The sequence below is a fragment of the Cyprinodon variegatus genome, unplaced genomic scaffold (assembly GCF_000732505.1).
Source record: "Cyprinodon variegatus isolate N-32 unplaced genomic scaffold, C_variegatus-1.0 Scaffold1047, whole genome shotgun sequence".
NCBI classification, from domain to species: domain Eukaryota; kingdom Metazoa; phylum Chordata; class Actinopteri; order Cyprinodontiformes; family Cyprinodontidae; genus Cyprinodon; species Cyprinodon variegatus.
Genome location: NW_015151500.1, coordinates 214,781 through 235,100, shown reverse-complemented (window position 1 = coordinate 235,100; position 20,320 = coordinate 214,781). Strand labels below are relative to the sequence as shown.

Below are 20,320 nucleotides of genomic sequence, written 5' to 3'. Positions count from 1 at the left end.
TTTTTATTTATTAATTTTCTAACTTTTTATTGTCATTACACTGTCACAAGTACAGAGCTTCGAAATTAACCCTCTGCATTTAACCCATCCCCTTGGGGAGCAGTTTGTTGCCATTGTGCGGCGCCCGGGGAGCAGTCTGAGGTTAAGGGTCTTACTCAAGGACCCAGAGCTGCAGTCTGTGGGAGTGAGTGGGACTAACACTAACCCTGTGGGACCACTAGATCACCACTCCCCCAGGAAACAAGATAAACTTTATGGTGTTTTCTTGGTTTTTTGATGGGTTTTGTTCTCTGATACTTTAAATTCAACCTTTGAGTCCTTTCCAGAACAGCTGAAGTTTTGCTGATGTTACATATCACGCGGGTGAACTCAGACACTCTTAAGGAAAATCAGAAAAAAAGATGAATGCATATAAATTCAAATTATTTTAGTAAAAATAAATAGAACAGCAAATAATTTCCAATTCACTTTCCAAGTATGTTTGCTTTGTGTCGGTCCATCCTATAGTGTCCTATAAAATTGAATTTATTTTCCTGTTGTTGTTGGACAAACTATGATAAAGGTTTAAATTATATAAATGTTAGTGTCAGCATGGCACTTTTTAGACACCAAGAGTTACATCACTGGGTGCACTTTACAAAAATCTAGTTAATGTATATTTAACTTGTAAGGCTGATTCTCAGTCTAGATTATTGTGCAGAATATGAAATACCACATTTAAAGTGAAACCTGTGTTGTTGGTGAAGCCATCACTATAAACACTTAGTGACTTTAATAACAGGTAATAAAAAAAGATAAAGAATTTCATTTCCAGGAAACTCAGCGAAGCAACTGGTAGAACTTATTCTCCCACAGCTCCATCCTTCTAATCCTGTTCTCCATACTAGTGGAAAAAGCGCTGATGACCTGCATAGTTTGCTGTCTCTGCAGTTTGTGCGTCATTGCATCGACCAAGGGAAACTTTCTATTATTGCTGCCAAGGCAGATTGCTAATGCTAATTTTGACAGTCAAATCAAAAGGATGTAAAATACAAATAGAGAAAATCCTATTAATGATAATCATAATGCTCATTATTATGTTCGCACTCTCGTTATTTAATGTGTCGTTCTCCTCAGAGCGCCCTGTTCTTAGGCTGCATTGCTAATGTAGCTCATATTCTCTTAGAGTACACTAAGTCATTTATTAGTGGTCCCCTGAGAACAAGCTCACTGTAACGCGAGTCTGAGATGGACCAATGTGTGTCGGGGTCAATACTACGCTATCGGATAGGAAAAAGGAAGGATCAGACAGAGGTCAAAATGCTGAAAGCTGTATATGTGTAGCAGGAGGGACCCCAAAGATGACATGGAGTGGTTTTCAAAGTACCAGGTGTCATTAAACGTTATGAAATCCAGGTTGTTGCCTTTTAATTTGAACTGATATTATTTATCAACCAAAGTCTTCATCTGTTAAGCAAAGGATTTTTGGTTTAGTTCATTTTGGTGGTTAGCTGGGGACACTCCTAAAAAAAACATACTGCAGGCATTTGTGTGTGTTGAGCCAGGACACAAAGAGCGTCACAACAGTGTGCTGGAGTTTGATCTAAGAGCTTGGCCGTGTTGTCACAGGCACAGAGCATGAGGAGCTATGCAAGGAATGTGCATCAATAAGCCGAAGGACAGAATGTCCAACTTCAACCTAGTACAGCTCCCCGTGAAAAAAAAAAAAATCTTTATAAATGTTGTTCATGATATCAGAAGAAGCATTAATAGTAAACATTTTGGCAAATAAGGAAACATCACTATTTAAACTACTGTATGATTAAAATGAGAACAATCTGTATGTCTGTTTCAGTCTGACTGTGTCAACTATGTGAAGATTGTGCACCACTATAACCGTACGCATCTGTATGCCTGTGGAACCGGGGCCTTCCATCCTACCTGTGCTTTTGTAGAGGTGGGACACAGGATGGAGGTAAAGAACAAACACAACAAGCTGATACACTTCATTAAAGTTCAAAAATACTATTTGATGGTCAGCATGCTTTCCTGCCATAACAAAAAATAATTTATTTTCCCCATCAGGACCATGTGTTTAAGATTGACCCCTCTAAGGTGGAGGACGGTAAAGGAAAGAGTCCATATGATCCTCGACATACCGCCGCCTCTGTGCTGATCGGTAACTGAAGCTATACAAATATTCTAAACCGATTACTCATTTGACTCTTTTATTGTGCGTTATGTGACTAAATATTCCTTTATTGTTGTCTAATACTGTTTATGACTGTAACTAAAGTTCCTTAAGAGATACATTTAACCCTTAACATTTGTTTTAAGATTTTCTATGACCACAAACCTCAATTAATTTAAATATAAATTTGTGTATTTGACAAAAAAAAATCCCCAAAACTTTTGCGCTTCTGAAAAAAGAAAACCACTAAGCAGAAACATACATTTTTAGTTTACTAACATTTCTGAAAACTCTGTTAACAAGTGTTACCTTAACAATACAAACATTACTATTAACCAATGCATTTGTATTTTCCTTGTTCTAAGTTATGATCTCATATCTTTAAACATTATGATATACATATCATATAAATATGATATAAATATAGATCTAAATATCATTAGTCATCAACATATCTATAATTTGTTTTCTAGAGGATCTTAAGAGCTCATACTTGTTGATCTAAAACCCAAAGTAGGCCTTCAATTTTAATAATGAATGTGCAAGAACAACACAATACGTTTATGAAATGCAAGACAAAAATGTAATCTTCTTAGACTTATTGAAGACAAATCTAAAAAATTTGGATGTTATTTATTTTTTAGCTCTATCAATGTTTATACTTCTTAATACATACAGTTTAATTAATGGCTTTCAGAAGTCAATTAACTTTTAACATACATTTTGTGGTCAAAGTTTTGAACTTTTGCCAACAAAAAGCTTTTTGGCCACAAAGTAACATACCAGGCAGGTGAGGATGAAAGTTAAGAAGAAGTTAAAGCAGAGTTAGGACAGATTTTGTGGATCTTACATAATGGTAGCTAATTGGTAATCTGAAAATGGAAAGAGTACAGTGCAAACCAAACAAAACATGGCCATCTAACAAAACTACGGTAATATCAGGTAGACAGGTGAAAATATTGGTTATGCACAAATGTGATAGCAGCAAGATAAACCCAGAGTGGCAATTAGGTGAAATTAGGACCCAAAAAATCACATGGAAGCAGCTTAATCTTTTAGTCTAGCTTAATGTATAACAGGTGGAACACTAACACAACATGATGGCAGCTAATGCTGTGCATGTGGGTTCATCCTCAGAGATTAAATGAAAATGAATTGAGATAAACAACCCTTTTACTTGAAATAAAGACCATTTAGAAGCTAAAAGACTTTGGCTGTAGTTAGAGGTTCATCTTTTAGCAGCAATACAACACTTCGAGAAATGTACTAGAATGGTTTATATTAAAGCACATTTGTATTAGAATGGTTTAGTCACAGTTTAGGCCTAGTTACATCCAACTAAAGAAAAATTCCTGCTTACAAACACTCTCCATTCAATCTGGCTCAGTCTAAAATATGTAAACCTTTAGTTTCATTATATGCAAAGCTGTTGGGGAAATACTTTAATATATTTAAGTGAAACATAATTTTATTTGAAAACCTTATGTCCTTGGAGCTGCATTTCGCAACTTCTGCAATGAGAGCTGTCTGCTTGTTACTTGTTGTAAACTTTTTAGGTCAGTGGTTGCAATTTGGCAAACTGTGAAGAAGTTTAAGTGGTATGAAAATGTTTGCAAGCACTGTGTAGACTTATGATTACTTCTGTTTCCCAGGGGATGAGCTATATGCAGGTGTAGCCACAGACTTAATGGGACGAGACTTCACCATCTTCAGGAGTCTGGGGAAACGTCCCTCCATTCGCACCGAACAACATGACTCACGCTGGCTCAGTGGTGTGTGTCCTTTTGGTTGTTTCGCTAATAAGCATCAAGCACCCCCGTGAGATAACGTGCTGTGATGACTGACACTGTATTTATTTTTCTTTCAATCTTCCAACCAGAACCAAAGTTTGTCGGCTCCTTTTGGGTCCCTGAGAGTGAAAATCCAGATGATGATAAGATCTTTTTCTTCTTCCGGGAGACAGCGGTAGAAGCTCAGGGTTTGGGGAAGTCTACTTACTCCAGAATCGGACAGTTATGCAGGGTAAGAGATAGCTCAATAATTATAAAACAATATGAGACATTGGGTTTGGAAACTCTTATGTAAAGGTCAGATCATGACTAAGGTTTTTATTTTGTCAGAATGACATGGGTGGACAGAGAAGTCTGGTGAACAAGTGGACAACATTCCTGAAGACCCGTCTGATTTGCTCGGTACCAGGAGCTGATGGCAGTGACACGTACTTCGATGAGCTGCGTAAGTCTGCCGTGCACACAGTCTGGACTAAAATATCCAAATGAAACTAATAATCCTGGATCTTTCCTCGCTATGCATGATATAACATACAAAATATGTAGGGTTCAGGTTATCCAGGAAACTCAAATAAAACTTGCAGCATGTTAATTTAATCATGAGGAGCTGGTCCTGGTTTTTATTGCCTCAGCTTATTTCCCTTCGATTTGCAATTAATGTAAGAAAAAAAAAAACATGAGAGGGAATGAAACATATTTTCTGTTTACTTTTTTTGACTCAATCTGTGGTACAATTTAGAGAACTGTTTATTCATATATCTTTGTGAAAAGCTAAAATAAGGCAGGGGAAACTGGATGCTTTTCCAACCCTTACCTCTTTATTTCTACCCAGAAAAACTTTCTGGTGATGTAAACTGAGACAACGTTAGGAAAATCTGATATATCCACCAGGAAGGGTAATGCTAATTGCAGATTTCCTTTCAGCTTGCAGACTTTATAATCCATAATATCATAAAGCCTACAGTAAAAATCCAGACAATTTAAAATGAGCCTATTAAAATTACAGCAATGCTAATGGTGCTTGAATGTGTATCTTCCAATAATTTTGCTTTATATTTCCTGAAACAGAAAGAGGTCAAAACAATTTAGAAAGGCTTCAAAATCTTCAAAATTAAGCCCTTTTAACTTTTCAAAGCAACATTTTCTTTATTAAAATTTTGTCGGAGTATTTCATAATTAGAATAAGGTGCAATACGTTTTTTACATAATGTGGTTTAGACTTTATTGAGTCATTTATTCCATTCCGAAAAGATATGCATGTATGTAGGTTAAATTATATAAAAGTCCCCCACCTGATTTACCAAATGAAATATTAAATTCCAGATTTCCTGAACTTTATTTATTTTTTGTAGTGTTGCATATAAGGTCAACACTATTTGTACTCTGACTTAGATACTAAAACAGGTTATCGTACAAAATGCATTGATCTGAAAGAAGCATTTGGGATATATCTGAAATTTGAGTTAAAATTAGGCTGATGTTCATATATTTTAAAGATCCCAGTAAAAACATGTAAAAATTGAATTTAGCAGATGGATGTCCACAACATCTGTTTCCATAACTGTTAAGTTATTGATCGTTTCTATAAATAACCTTCCTTTATAAAATTTTCAAACCACTATTTTACAATCGTTTTTTTAAGTGCTTACCGGCAACTTTTAATTAATTTTAACTCAAATAATTTATTTAGGTATATTAGAGTCAATATATTGATTCATAATAAAATCCATGAAAACATGTTTATAATGTGTAACATTATCTTCTGTGAAAATAACAAATAATAACATCTGAGTGAACCAGGATCCAAGCTGCTTAAATTTGTTAATTTAACCAGCAGTGGGCTACCAAAATTGATTTTCGTTTAATTGACAGTTTTTTATATTTTCCAACAAAATTCACTATTCTGTTTTAAGACTTTAATTATGTAATATTTTTCTTAGGCCTTTTTCGTCATGCGGTTTTTCCAGCTGCTTTAAGATGCCGCTGATAAAGAGTCTGAAACTTTCTGTGGGCTATAATATGATCTGCCTTTTTGTTCATCTCATGACGAAGTGAAAGGTTAACTAAGTGGAAGACTTTGTTGAAACCGTAACCTTACCTTAGGCTACACCTGTCATTCACATTTCTCCATGTGAAAGATGTGTCTCTTATCTTGATGATTAGTTTAGGATTCTACCTGAGGCCAAGAAGTGGAAAAGTCATTGCTGCAAAACTGTGCTGATTATCTGGTAAAGATATCTTCCAAAAAATGGACCACAATAGGTTGTAAACTTTCTTGTGGTATCTAAAAAGTTATGCTTTAAGACGTTTTTGTTTAAAAGGTAAAATTGGGTTTGCTGACATCCGCATTAAGCTGCACTGGATTCTGTTTCATGTCATGACCCCCACTAATCAGCGAAATGTCTCTTTAAAGTGGTTAGACATGTCCATAGGGCTTTGTTTATCTTTTTTCCAACCTTCGACCTTTGGGCTACTGCCACCTGACCCGACTGTCTGTGTGTGTCTGTCCTCAGGGGACGTGTTCTTGCTGCAGACAAGGGACAGAAAGAACCCTCTGGTGTACACCGTCTTCTCTACTTCCAGGTCAGAGTTTAGTCACATGTGCATGTTTGCTTATGCGCAAGAGAGTGTGTGAATATGTGCATTAGAGAAAGCGAATGGCAAGGAAACCAAGTGGATGTAGGATATGAATGTGTTTGTTGTATCTAACCTTGCTCCTCTTGTCCCCCCAGCAGCAGTGTATTTAAAGGCTCAGCTGTGTGTCTTTACTCTATGAATGACATCCGGAGGGCCTTCCTGGGGCCATTTGCACACAAAGAGGGGCCTAACTACCAATGGGTCCCGTTCCAGGGAAAAGTACCCTATCCTCGCCCAGGAATGGTATGTTAATAACCGCAATGACAAAACAACGGAGACACAGTAAAAACATCCAGAGTTTATTAAGATAATAAATTCCAATGAGTTAAATGCAATTCTTTGTCATTTATGACGTTGCAAATTGTGTTCTTATAGGTTAGCATACTATCATCCCTGTGTTCTATAGCAGTTCAAGCATTTCTGAATACCTTTCCTTTCTTTGCACTTAAAAAAAACTGCTGCAGCAAACTCACATGGAAAGGATAAATTACACAATATTTTCTTTTTCCAGCTTTGACTCTAAATATGTGACTCTAAATATGTAAGGATGTGCAGAAACACTTAGACATTGATTTAAAGATGTATCAAAAGTCTGAAATTATATTTTGGATTAATACAGATCAAACATTTAAAATGTTTTTAGAGTTGAGCTTTAGATTTTTTTTCCTTCCTTTTATTCCCCCTGTAGTTTTCAGAAAAATATAGTTTCTAATCCAGTCTTTTTTTGTCTTAGCTTTTTTTGAATTGTCATTATTCACCCCGACTGTAGATTTTTGCAGCCTAGTTTTCTGGCTGACGCACATCTGCTTTACTTAAAGGTATAGTGGAGGATTTTTGCTAATTTTTGAAAAGACTTCTCCACTTTAAAAAATAAAAGCACATCCACAACCCTGTACTCGCTCCGGAAAGGGATTGCTTATCAAACGTGTGCGAGAGCGTGCATAAGCCCATTTCTCCGCGTGCACACTCTGTTTAAACGTTGCTGTTTGCATCACTCATACAAGCTTACTATCCAAAAGAAGATTTCCACCTCACTGTTAAGTGAATATGGGGATGAGCACGTAGGACGGCCTTACGTAAACACATCACCAGAATGATTGACAATTAGGAGGACCACTTATTTTGATGATCCACCTGGAAAAAGAGCATCCTTCACTATACTTTTAAATATCATGCTTACTAGCTAACAGATATTAGACTCTGACACATTGTATATATTTATCAATCATAGATATTGTGATTAAATTAAACAAGATATTACATAATATTAAAAAAAGATGCTCAATTGATTCTTATCTTTTCTCCCAGTTGCCTGAAGAAATGGCAGTTATTTCATAACTGCAGTTTGATTGCTCCCGTATTCTTAGAGAGAAAGAAGAGAATAAAATGCTGATAAGTTTTGAATTTACATGATAGACTGATCAACAAATCAAAGATGTACTTCTGTTGAGTGAAAAAGCTATTCTGAGCTTTTTTTTTTTTCCAAAACGCCCTCTTTAGTCAGTGTTTTTTATATATACTAAAGATCTAAACTTGTTCAATGTAAGACAAGCTTATCTAGGCCAATGCAGAAATGACTTTTGTTTCTTTGGATTTTAGATGCAGAACCTTAATCAAGGCTTGTGCAGTAGTTAAGCTGTACCAGCGTAATGTGTCAAGTTTCTTCAAATAAAAGCACACAAGCAATAACCTAATTAGTTTTAAGCTAAGTTTTCCAAAGGTGCTAAAGTGCCCCTAAGTATGGAGAAAAATCCTGGACTGGAATTTTAATTAAAGAGAGTAGCTGGACTCTGACCTGGAGTAATTCTCTTCCAAGTTTCTTGACAACCCTCACACCATAATGACCTCACTGGGGCACTACCGGAGTGTGGTTTAGTGCAACTTGAGTTTTGTTTTTTCCCCACTTGAATAAAGCTACACTAAAAATAGGTTTCTATGGAATTGATGAAGTTATATGAACATATTTTTTTTTTAAGCAAGTTGTTGCAAATTTTTTTATAGGAATGAAATCCAGGCTCTCCTTTCCTTCCATTAGTGTCCCAGTAAGACATTTGGGAGCTTTGAGTCCACGAAGGGTTTCCCGGATGATGTGATCCAGTTTGCCCGTCACCACCCTCTGATGTACAACCCCGTGTACCCAATGAGTCGACGACCTGTTTTTGTTAGAACCAATGTAGACTACAGCTTCACACAGATTGTGGTGGACAGAGTCAACGCTGCTGATGGACAGTATGATGTAATGTTCATCGGAACAGGTAACAGCTTATTCTTTGCTTTACATTTATTTTTAACTAAGGTGAAAATGATGTTAAGATCATTTCATGTGGTATTTCAGACAAAGGAACAGTATTAAAGGTGATCAGTGTTCCCAAGGAGAGCTGGAACAACATGGAAGAACTTTTACTGGAAGAGCTGGAGGTCTTCAAAGTAAGAATTCAATGGAAATGTTTAATATCTTGTGCATTAAAGAGGAAATCTATTTATATTTCATGGTTTCACTTAACCTACTGTAAGCTGTCATCTTAATTCAGTTCATCTGAATGGTGGGTTTATTTTCCCTAGCTTACTTTGAACTATAGTCATACTTTTATTTCATGATAGTTTTTATATATAGAGAAAGAATAACCCCAAAGTCAAAATGAAGTTAAAAGTTGTTCTGGATTTATTCTACAAGATATTACACTATTTATTACACAGTGACAACACTACAGCAGTTTTCACTTACACGTTTATAAGGTGAATGTTAATATTGTTATTTGATAAATGTGGAGGATTAGTCAGGTCAAAGGTTGATTTAGATGCAGAATACTTGAAGCTGTGCAGTGATAGTTTAAAATCAACCAGTAGGGATAGGAAGCAGCAGAAAATCTCACTTGTCTACATATCATTAGTATACTTTGTGAGTGCTCATCTACTCCACAATAAAGAGGCTGTTAAAATTTTAAGGGAACTCTCTGTCCCAGCAGTTAAGCGTTTTATGTACATCTAGTTATTTTCCCAACAAATTAGACCTATAATGCTACACATCCAATGAATGGAAATTAAATAAAAAACTAACTTACATTTGACTGCGTCACTGAGAAAACAAAGGTTACTTTCAATGGTTTTGCTATTACAGGGTGTATATAATTTTAAGTATAGACGTTTAAAACTTTATGTTTGAATTTTCAGCTTGTTTAGTCACCTAATATTTTTACTACTACAAGACATTTTTAGAACCTTACTCTTTTTATTTTACCTAAAGAAATAAAACAGACTACTACAGAATGGGATTTTTAAAAATCTATTTCAAATGTACAAATGTCCATTCTTCCTTCCTTTACTGTAGGATGCCTCATCTGTCATCAACATGCAGATCTCCTCCAAAAGGGTAAGTTTGGTTTGATAATAATAAAAAAATGAAAACATTTGAATGGCTGTTTAATGTGTAAAGTGAATATGAAAATAATATATACGGTACTGATAAATAATAATGAAAAATAAGCTCATAAGCTGACAACCAAGGATTATATGTTGGAAAAAAACAAACAGGAAAAAAAGAGAGCTCTCTGAGGCCTTACTAAATCTGAACAGTTATAGAGAGTGCACCTCAAATTACCTGAAGGCATCTTAAATTATCACTGTTACAGACAACTAACCCATTTGATTTATGACCCACAACAGGTCTAGCCTTTTTAACCCTGACAGGCAAAACCGTCTTCAGGCTTTTCTGTCAAAAATATCCAACTTGTCTTTGCTTGTTTTTACAGCAACAGCTGTATGTCGGCTCGGACACAGGAATTGCCCAAGTCCCTCTTCACCGCTGCAGCGTTTATGGGAAGGCCTGTGCTGAGTGCTGCCTGGCCCGAGACCCGTACTGCGCTTGGGACGGAACTTCTTGTACTCGCTATCTGCCAAATACAAAGAGGTCTGTGACAAGTTCATGACACATGTATGGAGAGAAACATGAAAAAAAGTCAATAAATTGCTGCAACCAGAATGTTTTTTCCTTTCAGACGTTTCCGTCGACAGGATGTGAGGAATGGAGACCCTAACACCCTTTGCTCAGGAGGTAAGGTTACAACACTTATAATACTGAATGCTGAAGGTTTAATAATTCACAGAGCTTCCAAACAGAATACACTGAATGATGGGCTCAGATTTTAGCAATATTTTTTGTTTTCCCAAATAGAATAAAGCTTTGACTAAAAACGTTGTTTTTTTGTTTTTTTTAACAAACTGTGTGTAGAATGTTTAGTTCAGGGAATTTTAAGAGTTCATACATCTTGTTTTGATGTGCTTTTTCTAAGTTCCAAGATTATCATCTTAAGGAAGAAAACTGATTTTAAATTTAAAATCATTGTTTAGTTTAAACTCACCTGGTTCAAGTTAGATGAGTCCAACTTTTTGATGTTTGAAAGTGTATTTTATTAAATGCAATCCCAGGCTAAAAGAATTAAAATAGCCCTTTAGATGCCAAAAATGACCAAACCAGATACCAACTTTATTGTGGTTTGCAGTTCTGGTTAGCCAGTTATGCTAATCTTTTTTTCTTATGCCTTCATAAACATTTATCCCAGAGATATTTTAACAATGATGTGGGCTTCTTTAAAGTTTAAATAGCTGAATGTTGCTTGCCAATCAGACAAACAAGGTTGTTCAAGTTTCCCCTTAACAACAACTTGCATTAAGGTGAGTCCAGCCAGGTCAAAAAAAAAATAAATAAAAAAAAAAATAGAAAAATAAGCAAATAAACAAAGAACATACATAGTTTATCCCAAACCATTATTTGCTCAGTTTGCATCTCCAATCGAAACCAACCATCAGTTCATATATAATAAAATTTAGATTTAAAAATAAACGTTTGCCTTTCAAGACAGAGATTTTTTTACCATTTAGTATGCGCCAATGATGCTATTTTGCACCATCTGCTTACTTCTCTCCTGTTCTCTTTGCTTACATCACGTTTTATTATGGATTACTAAAGCAGCTGCGTTTATTTACATGTTTTGATGAGAAGGATGAGTGTGCATATTCATTTAGTTAATTCAGAACACTGCTGTAGAGCAGTTTTATTAGTTTATGCTGTAAAGAGCTATTCTCTTTCCCTTGAAGTAACTATGCAGAGATTTGTAAAATGAAACTTCACTTTAATAAATTAAAAGGATCATTGTGTTGTGATATTATGAGATTTTCTGACATTAGACCTTGTTAAACCTTGTTTATTAATGTATTATTTTGTCAGAAAAAGAACAAACTATTGAATATAACAGGTTTTAGTCTGAAGAGCTCCACATCTAGGGAGGAAAGCCATTCCTGATCCTGCTTTGACACATGAAACATTTTTGCATTTGATGTCTTACTGTCCTCGTAGACAAAGGCAGTGAAAAAATAATTGACCTCTGTTGACATTTGTCCTTCTAGACAACAAAACAAGCATTCTGCCTATATCTGTGTTTCTGCAATACAATTAAATCAGGCTAATCACTCCAGCTGAAAGAGCTCCTGGGTAATACGATTACATCATGTGGCAAGAGAGCCACGTACCAAGTTAAACTAATGAAGGTCAGTGTAATTGTCTTGATGTGACTGGACTGGCCCCAACGTGCAGATCTGTCTGTTTGGCAGGTTGCACACAATTGTTTCCCCTTTAAGCGGCATACCAGCGCATCTGGGGTTTTAGCCTCCTTTGCTGAGCCTGTCTTTCTTTTTCCAGTTATTTTAGCTGAAGTTTAAGAGCAGTTGGTGTAATCAAGTACTGTAAAGACATTAGTTGTTGAAATATATAAACAATTCTTCTCACTGATAGGAAATAATGGAAAGGAAGCTCTTATAAAAGTAATAGTCTTTTTTCTTCACATGAACTTTCATACAGGTAAAAGTTTTTTTGTTTTATTTTTTTCTCAAATGTCTTTTCCAACACATAGGCCAATGTAAGGATATTTTCATGCTTAGGAGGTATTGTTTTCTTTTATCATATTAAGTGAACCTGTGATATGTGTGTCTCTGCTGCCCCCTTCAGACCACCACAAGCACCATGTTGCAGAGAAGACCCTGTATGGAGTTGAGGGAAGCAGCACTTTTTTGGAGTGCATTCCCAAATCCCTTCAGGCCAAAGTCACCTGGACCTACCAGAAACATCCACAGAACCCCCGAGAAGAGGTGAGAGGGGAAGGATGAGGACCATAAAATATAGTATTGATGCTGCCTGAAGTCATAATAATGTTTTCTAATCACGAAATTATGTCATTTATTAACTTTTGATCTATCCTTTTGTTTTCTGGTAAGTAGGATTCATCTCCCATGGTGTCTATAAACTATAACTAACTGACTATTCAACTTCCAGAAAAAGAGCCTAGATGTAAAGCCAGCCACAACATAGAGATTGAGAATAAACCATATTTATGTATTAGAATGATTTGAAGTCCAGAACTGAATCCAATTGATAATTTGAGGGAAAATCTAAGTTTGCTGCTCACTTCAACAAATCTGGCATTAAGCTATTGACCAAAGATGAATGGACAAGAATTTCTCTATTCACAAATACAAAGGTGGAGATTCAATTTTTGCTATTTGCTTGGTGCCAATCGCTACAAATACTATCTTTTGGTAGTTTAAATGAATTAAATTTGTATCCATAGATATAATCTGTTAAATCAATGCTTGTCGAAAGATTGAAAATAAGTTACATACATTTTAATTTCTCTTTTCGAATAAAATGCTATTAGCAAGGTTAATTTGTTACTTTAGTCCGTTAAAAAAAAAAAAACTGGTTGATTGTATTGAGTGTGGAAAACAGTATACAGTCATTTGCAGCAATAGCTCCTTCAGTGGTGTCCAGCTGGAAGGTTAAACATAAAGGATCCAATTCATCTTCTATAGAGAGAGAATGTAGTGATATTGAAAACCAAAGATCGATATCGATTAAGTTTTACACTAAGTCTTAATAACACAAGGTAACATAAATAATAGAGGGTATAACCTCTGCTTTCATTGCAGCAACTAATGTCAAAACAAATGGATTTAATACAAATTCATCACACTCTTTGGTTTTTTCAGTCATTAAATGTTTCACAGCCATTCATCATTTTCCTCCCATTTAGAAATGTATGCTAATTTTTGTTGGTCTGTTACATAAAATCCAAAAAAGTAGATCAGAAGGTACAGATGCAATGTGCTAAAACCTTAAAACAATGAGAGCTGAACTGAAGTAAACTTGTTGCCCTTAGGTACGTCTTGATGAGCGCATCCTCCATACAGAAAGAGGCCTCCTAATTCGCCGGGTCCTAAAGAGGGACGCTGGAGTCTACCAGTGCCATGCTATGGAGCACGGATTCACACAGACATTACTGGGCATCACTCTAGAAGTAGTACCATCAACATCTTCTGTCTCCAAACTACACTCTGACGCTCCTGTACGGTTAGATCCTCGCAGCGCAGGTGGTTCCTCACTGACCAATCAAAAGTTTTGGTACCGGGATTTCATGCAGCTGGTGGACCACCCTAACCTCAGCACTGTCGACCAAATCTGTGAGCAAGTTTGGGCACGAAAGCATGCCAGTGCTGACCAGGGTGCAAAGACTTTTCCTTCTCCAAGGAAGGAGATCCTGCCTTCGGGTCCTGCTGTTCGGCCATCCAGTAAGAAGTGGAAGCATTTCCAGGAGATAAGAAAGGGGAGAAACCGCAGGACCCATGATGGGAAACGAAGCCCTCGGGCACCGCGTAGTGCAGGGGACTAATGACGAAAAGAGACCGATAAAAGCGTGAAGGAGGAGAATAAAAAATAGTAACTCAGACACCAGATACTCATGGAGGTGTTCACTCATGCAAATACACACCTAAAGACATGCACACACACGCACACACAACACCTCCTGTATTGTGTTTATTTATCTATGGATGCCACCACTATATGGTACACCATTCCCATGATTCCTCCTCCTCGTGACCAGCTCCCTGCATGTGCTGCCTTACTGCCCATACTGATTCTGCACGATCCCTTTACACTGCTTCACTAGGATAGTCAATTGTACTAGAAAATACTCGAATGGAAACACAGCGTTATGAGGCAATAAACTGACACAAGTCTAAAGCTTTTCCTACAAGCCATCTAAACCACTTTAATGGTTTGTGGATCATTGCTCTCTGGACAACACCACTCATTAACAGTCCCAAAGGTTTGGATAAACTCTCCTCAAGGTATAATATTTCCTTAAGTGACTTAAATGTGGACAGAAGGATAACGGTGACAACTGGAACACGATGCAAAAGTGTAGTCTTCAACTGAGAAACAATAAATGTGTTTAAATGTGCATGCATGTTTCATTAACACTTGTAGCAACCTGAGTATTCGATGAACATCTGTGGCCCCCTATACAGGATCGTTACTCGTCCTTGGTGTAAATCACACAATGGACCCATAAAGATATGCCAGCACCTGTAGAGCACATCATTTGTTGTGAAAGTGTTGTTGGGTTTGGTTGGTTTTTATTTTTTTGGAGCTGCTTTCATTGGCACATTGAAGTGCGTCGGCATATTCGACTGACTCAAACAAGTGATGCACTTCTCAGGTTTTTCTGGTTGATTACTGATTTGTAAAGCTTTGACCTGCAAGAATTTTTGCCAATGCCTATTTTTGTTCAAAGTTGTGTTTTTATTACAAAACCAAGAACAATTTACCCAGAACCTATTATTTGAAAACATATTTTTACTACAATCTTCATTTCAGCTTTATTTACGAAATTCTACAATTGAACGTAAAGGGTATCAGTGAAGGTTTTTCTCAGTGGCTGTGGGCGATACCTGTTTCCAAATGAGAATTAAAAGCTCGATTTTTAGCAATACAAATTTAACAAGTTGGTCAGTCACAGGGGCAACATTTTATAACCTTTATGCAGGCAATATAAAGTACATCACAAGGCATAGATGTTTTACATGTTAAAATGATATGCAGAAAATAAATACAGCCAGCTGTCATTACCACCTGGTGTTTTTCGCAAACCCAAGAGTCTAGGCATTTTTATTTTTTATCCACAAATATTTAATGAAAAATAGCAGAGACCTGCCCATCAGAGACCAGACATGTCCTGAAGATAGGAATCCATGGTAGTTATAGTTAACTTTATCTGTTCCACTGAGAATTAATAGTAAAAAAAAAGAAAAATACTACCTGAAATGGATTTCCACCCCCCCGCCCCAAAATCACTTGGTGGTTGTACAGTACGATCATTTGTGGTTAAAGTTAACAGGATATATAAGACATGTATCATTTTAACTAGGAATAGTCTACAGTTATAATAATTTACATTATAATGTTTAATAAGGTGAACGTTCAAAAATATCAGTCACTTAGAAAAACTGAGTACTCCCCTTCCACTAAACTCAATATAAAATCACTGCCTCCTCATCAGGGTCTATTTCTATGATACTTTCTACCCTGGTAAAAATGGGAGTAATAATGGCCCCAGAAAACAATAGTTATTTTTAAAGCTTCCTATAGTGGAAGCAATCCTAAAGAATTATAATAACCAATATTTAAATATTGTTATTTCAAACCTTCTGCAAACAGCAGCTTAATTAAATCATACTGTGTTAGAGAGTGGTCACTGTACAATGGGGTTGTAACGTTTTCTTTTAGAGGGACCCGAATGAATGATGACATTTTAAACTATTTTAAGCACCTTAGGAACAAACTCACAATTAGCATTTCACTAAAAGTTATCGGAAGCAATTTCCCAACAGACAACTCTCAGCATGTTGAGTCTTTTAAAAATATATATTTATTAGCGTTTGATACTTTTTGTGGTTCCCTTTCAGTTTTCAACACTAAGGAAAGTTGGTTTTTCTTCATTTAGTAACAGCTTCTACATTAAAGACTGATTTAGTATTGTGCATTCAATGAGAGATTTTTTTTTTTTTTTACACCAACTGATTAATAAAGCTGGGCTGGTCAAGCAGAAAATATGAGTAGAGATCACCAGATGATTCCTTTGTGCATCTCTGCTTAAAATATTTACTACAATCAGTGCATTTCATCCTAGTTAGGAGCAATTCATAACCGGCCTCTGGTTGTTATATTGCATTAAAACCACTCGAAAAAAGGAGGGACAAAATGTCATATTGCATTGAAATACAAGAGTGCTAAGATGTTTTCAGAAAACAATCAAAGCAGGAAGAAACAGTCAAATATATAAATGAATAATAATAACATAATAATTTGAAAATGCAATATGGAGTCAAATAAGGGTACATAGCTTGGAGTGGCATTACAGAGTATGTAAAGACATTTCAGAAATAACAACTATTACATTTACTTTACAACCCTACATTGTTAGTGATACATAGACCTGCAGGCAATATTAAGTGACTATGAGGTTTATTGGTTAGCATATTGAACTTCCCACATTGCATTGTTTAGCAAAAGAGAGAGAAAAATCTTACACTGTTTGTAATAACTATTTATGTAGAGTTTCAGTCAATTAGATCATTAATTGCAGCTTAATTAAGGATCTCAACTCTAGTTAAAGGACAGTTACAGTAGGACTTTAAGGTCTTCCTTTTTGATGTCTTAGTCTATAGATGTTTCATTTGTATAGAGAGCCAACATGTGTTGGTTGTTCATGCTAACATGGTGTGTGTAGCCTGTCCCCTTGTGTTCTTTGCCTGAACAGGCTCAGATGATGAGCTTTTCTGTGGTACTTTGGTATATCATAATCTGTATGCAAGAAAGAAACAGGTGGGTATTTTTAGATGAAATTGTGCTTTTATGTTTTACAGTTATGAAATCTTTTATGTATCATCTGTTTTGTTTTGTGCTGCTACCACCAAATAACATGATTCTAATGAAATTATTTTAACTTTGTACATTCATCCCAGTTAAAAAGCAAGGCAGCACAACCTGGGTCTATTGTGGGGATTGTAGATGTATTATATCAGTGTCATTGTTATTTATATGCCCTTTTTTTTAGATGTGTAATTAACTCTTCCAATTAAAATGAATGACAATGCCTATACCTAGGGACACTCAGCATTTTGACACCATTTGGTAGGGGTCAAGACAAACTTTGAATGGCTAAAAAAACAGACTTTAATTGATTAAGAATGTGGCTGATTGGCGCATTACATAAATCTAAAGTGCATCTTTGAGGTCCGTGGAGCCAGTTCAGCTAAATACTTACACCAATACTAAAGCAGCAGTGGTGTCAAACATGCGTGAGTATCCCTTTTCAGCCAGCTGTTGTTTTGTGTTTGAACTTGCATGACTAATGTTCGTAGCTGATGCATTTGACAATGACATGGTGGCAAGAGAGACAGAGAGGTAAAGAAAGCACAGTTTTATTCCTACGTATTTATATGGAAAGATAAGCTGAGATGTTTTGAATTCTTTTGTTTTCCTTATACTTGTAGATTTACTTTTTTTAGTGGTCATGTTCTTCTGGCATTTACTTGTTTTTGGCATTTTCTGGTACCTTACAGCCAATGGGAAATATTTTTTTCCTGGAGACACTATCCAACTAAAGTCCTTTGTTGTTCTAAAAGCCCTCTCTTCTAAAACTTCCTTATATATCCCATTCTATGTGATGCAGTGATTTCCAAAAGCTCACAACCAGAAGCTTTTGTGTTTGTATGACTGACTGTGTGTGTCTGTGTGAGAGTGTAAAATGTTCACTTGAACTCGATTTGCATCTTCTGTCTGACTGTTTTTGTGGACAACAGAGCTCTATATAATGGCAAAGGTACAGTGGTGTGTGTAGGGAGGTCTGTAGTCTGAAAGTCTGAGGTGAAAGGCCAAAGTTGATGTGGTGTACTGTAATATTCCCGGGTCTTTGTGAAATGTCATGTCAGATTTTTTTGATTAATACAATAAAAATATGCAGTTACTTTAAGATTTTCTTGACTTCTTTTAAACACCATACTCAATTAAATGCTCATGCAATACACTTAAACTGTGTTTGTTTTTGTTTTTTGTTAAATGAAAAAGAGGGTTTTTTACTCTAACCAGCATTAAGTCATTGTGTACAACTGGAAGTTACATTGCTTTGTTTGCACATACTTTCTTTTCTCTGTTTCTACCCGAGAATTATTTTTTAGGCCTATCCCTGTGCTGACAATAAATGAGAGTCAGGACACCACATATAAAGGAGACACAGGTGTAAATTTAACAAAAACGCTGATACTTGCCTACAAGCGCTTCCTTGTAAGCTCAGGCTCCAGCCTAATTTCACAGGTCAACACTCTGACCTGAGCAAATCATCATATAAGTCTCTACATTTAAAGCTCTAAATCAAATGATGCCCTCACCTTCCAGTCAAACTGCAAACCTCCTACAACCCTTCACCACCTTTCTTCATCTTTTCTCCCTATCGCTTCCTTCATTTTTCAGCCTTCATTCCACCAGCAGGGTGAGAACCTGGGGGCGAAAGAGCCCCTAACCCAGATCTACCCGTTCACGCACATCTACTGTATTCAACACTAACACCTTGTGCAGGGTCTTAGCTTCACAGACTTTCTTCATGTCAATAAAACTTTCTGACTGCGTTTTTTTTTTCTCCAGGTTGAAAAATGTAATGTAACTCACCACTCACTTTATTAGGTAGGCCCCTTTTGCCCTTAAAACTGCCTTAATCCATCTTGGCATGGTACTGGAAATTTTCCTCAAAGAGATTGGTTGTTATTGACATGACAGCTGCACCCAGATGCTGCATACTTGTTGGCTGCACATTGATTATGCAAATCCCACCACATCCCATGGGTGCCCCACATGATTGCGATCTAGTGAATGTGGAGGCCATTTCAGTGCAGTGCATTCATTGTTTTATTAATGAAACCACTTGGAGATGATTCACGCTTTATGACTAGGAGGGCTATCATGCTGGAAGTCAGCCTCAGAAGAAGGGTACACTGTGGTTATAAAGGGAGGGACCTGGTCCGCAACTACAGTATATTCAGGTACTCTGTGGAGTTGACACAATGGTCTATTGGTACTAAGGGGCCCCAAGTCTGACAAGAAAATATCCCCCACACCATTACGACACCACTGGTCTGAAGTGTTTTTTACAAAACAGGATGCATTGATGCCAAATTCTGACCTTACCATCAGCATGTTGCAGCAGAAATCGAGAATCATCAGACCAGGCAACGTTTTTGCAATAATATATTGTCCAATTTTAGTGAGTGTGTGCCAGTTGCAGCCTCTGCATCATGTTTGTAGCTGACAAAAGTGAAAAACTGTGTGTTATTCTGCTGCTGCAGCCCATTCACTTCAAAATTCGATATGTTGGGAATTCAGAGATGTTCCTCTGCATACCCTTGGTTATAAAGAGCGGTTACACTCAGTCTGGGCATTATCCTCTGACCTTCGGCACCAACAAGGTATTTATGCCCATAGAACTGCAGCTCACTGGATATCTTCTTTTTTGGACCATTCTCATTAAATTCTAGAAATGGTTGTTTCTTAAACAGTGTTTAAAAATCCCAACAGATGAGCAGCTTCTGAAATACTCCAACCAGGTATGGAATAGATCAATCAATCAATCTTTATTTCAGACACAAAAGAGGTCCATAGTAAAAACAAAAGAAAAACAAAAGAAAAAGAAAACAAAAAGAAGCATGACAGTCACTGAGCCACAAATAAGTGATGACGCCAATGTTTCCACAATCTTGAGAAAAATCTCACTGTACTAAAAACAGGGTTTACTAAAATTGCTATTATATTATTGTACTGTATGACACGGATAATCTACAC

The 20,320-nt window shown here is 36.4% G+C and overlaps 1 protein-coding gene across 2 annotated transcripts in view; it reads left to right on the top strand.

Annotated features, from left to right (window-relative positions):
- sema3b (sema domain, immunoglobulin domain (Ig), short basic domain, secreted, (semaphorin) 3B) overlaps positions 1-15,768 on the top strand; it is a 42,282-nt gene extending 26,514 nt beyond the window's left edge. Inside the window, exons 5-18 of one of the 2 annotated variants that reach the window (XM_015399795.1) lie at positions 1,835-1,954; positions 2,065-2,158; positions 3,823-3,942; positions 4,050-4,192; positions 4,291-4,405; positions 6,474-6,543; positions 6,693-6,840; positions 8,633-8,852; positions 8,933-9,024; positions 9,926-9,967; positions 10,347-10,504; positions 10,593-10,648; positions 12,599-12,738; positions 13,806-15,768. In XM_015399795.1, the coding sequence (XP_015255281.1) occupies positions 1,835-1,954; positions 2,065-2,158; positions 3,823-3,942; positions 4,050-4,192; positions 4,291-4,405; positions 6,474-6,543; positions 6,693-6,840; positions 8,633-8,852; positions 8,933-9,024; positions 9,926-9,967; positions 10,347-10,504; positions 10,593-10,648; positions 12,599-12,738; positions 13,806-14,315 (2,028 nt within the window). In that variant the 3' untranslated portion in view covers positions 14,316-15,768. The remainder of the gene's footprint in view (positions 1-1,834; positions 1,955-2,064; positions 2,159-3,822; positions 3,943-4,049; positions 4,193-4,290; positions 4,406-6,473; positions 6,544-6,692; positions 6,841-8,632; positions 8,853-8,932; positions 9,025-9,925; positions 9,968-10,346; positions 10,505-10,592; positions 10,649-12,598; positions 12,739-13,805) is intronic. The other variant, XM_015399796.1, reaches the window with a different exon arrangement.
- Positions 15,769-20,320: the final 4,552 nt, after the last annotated feature.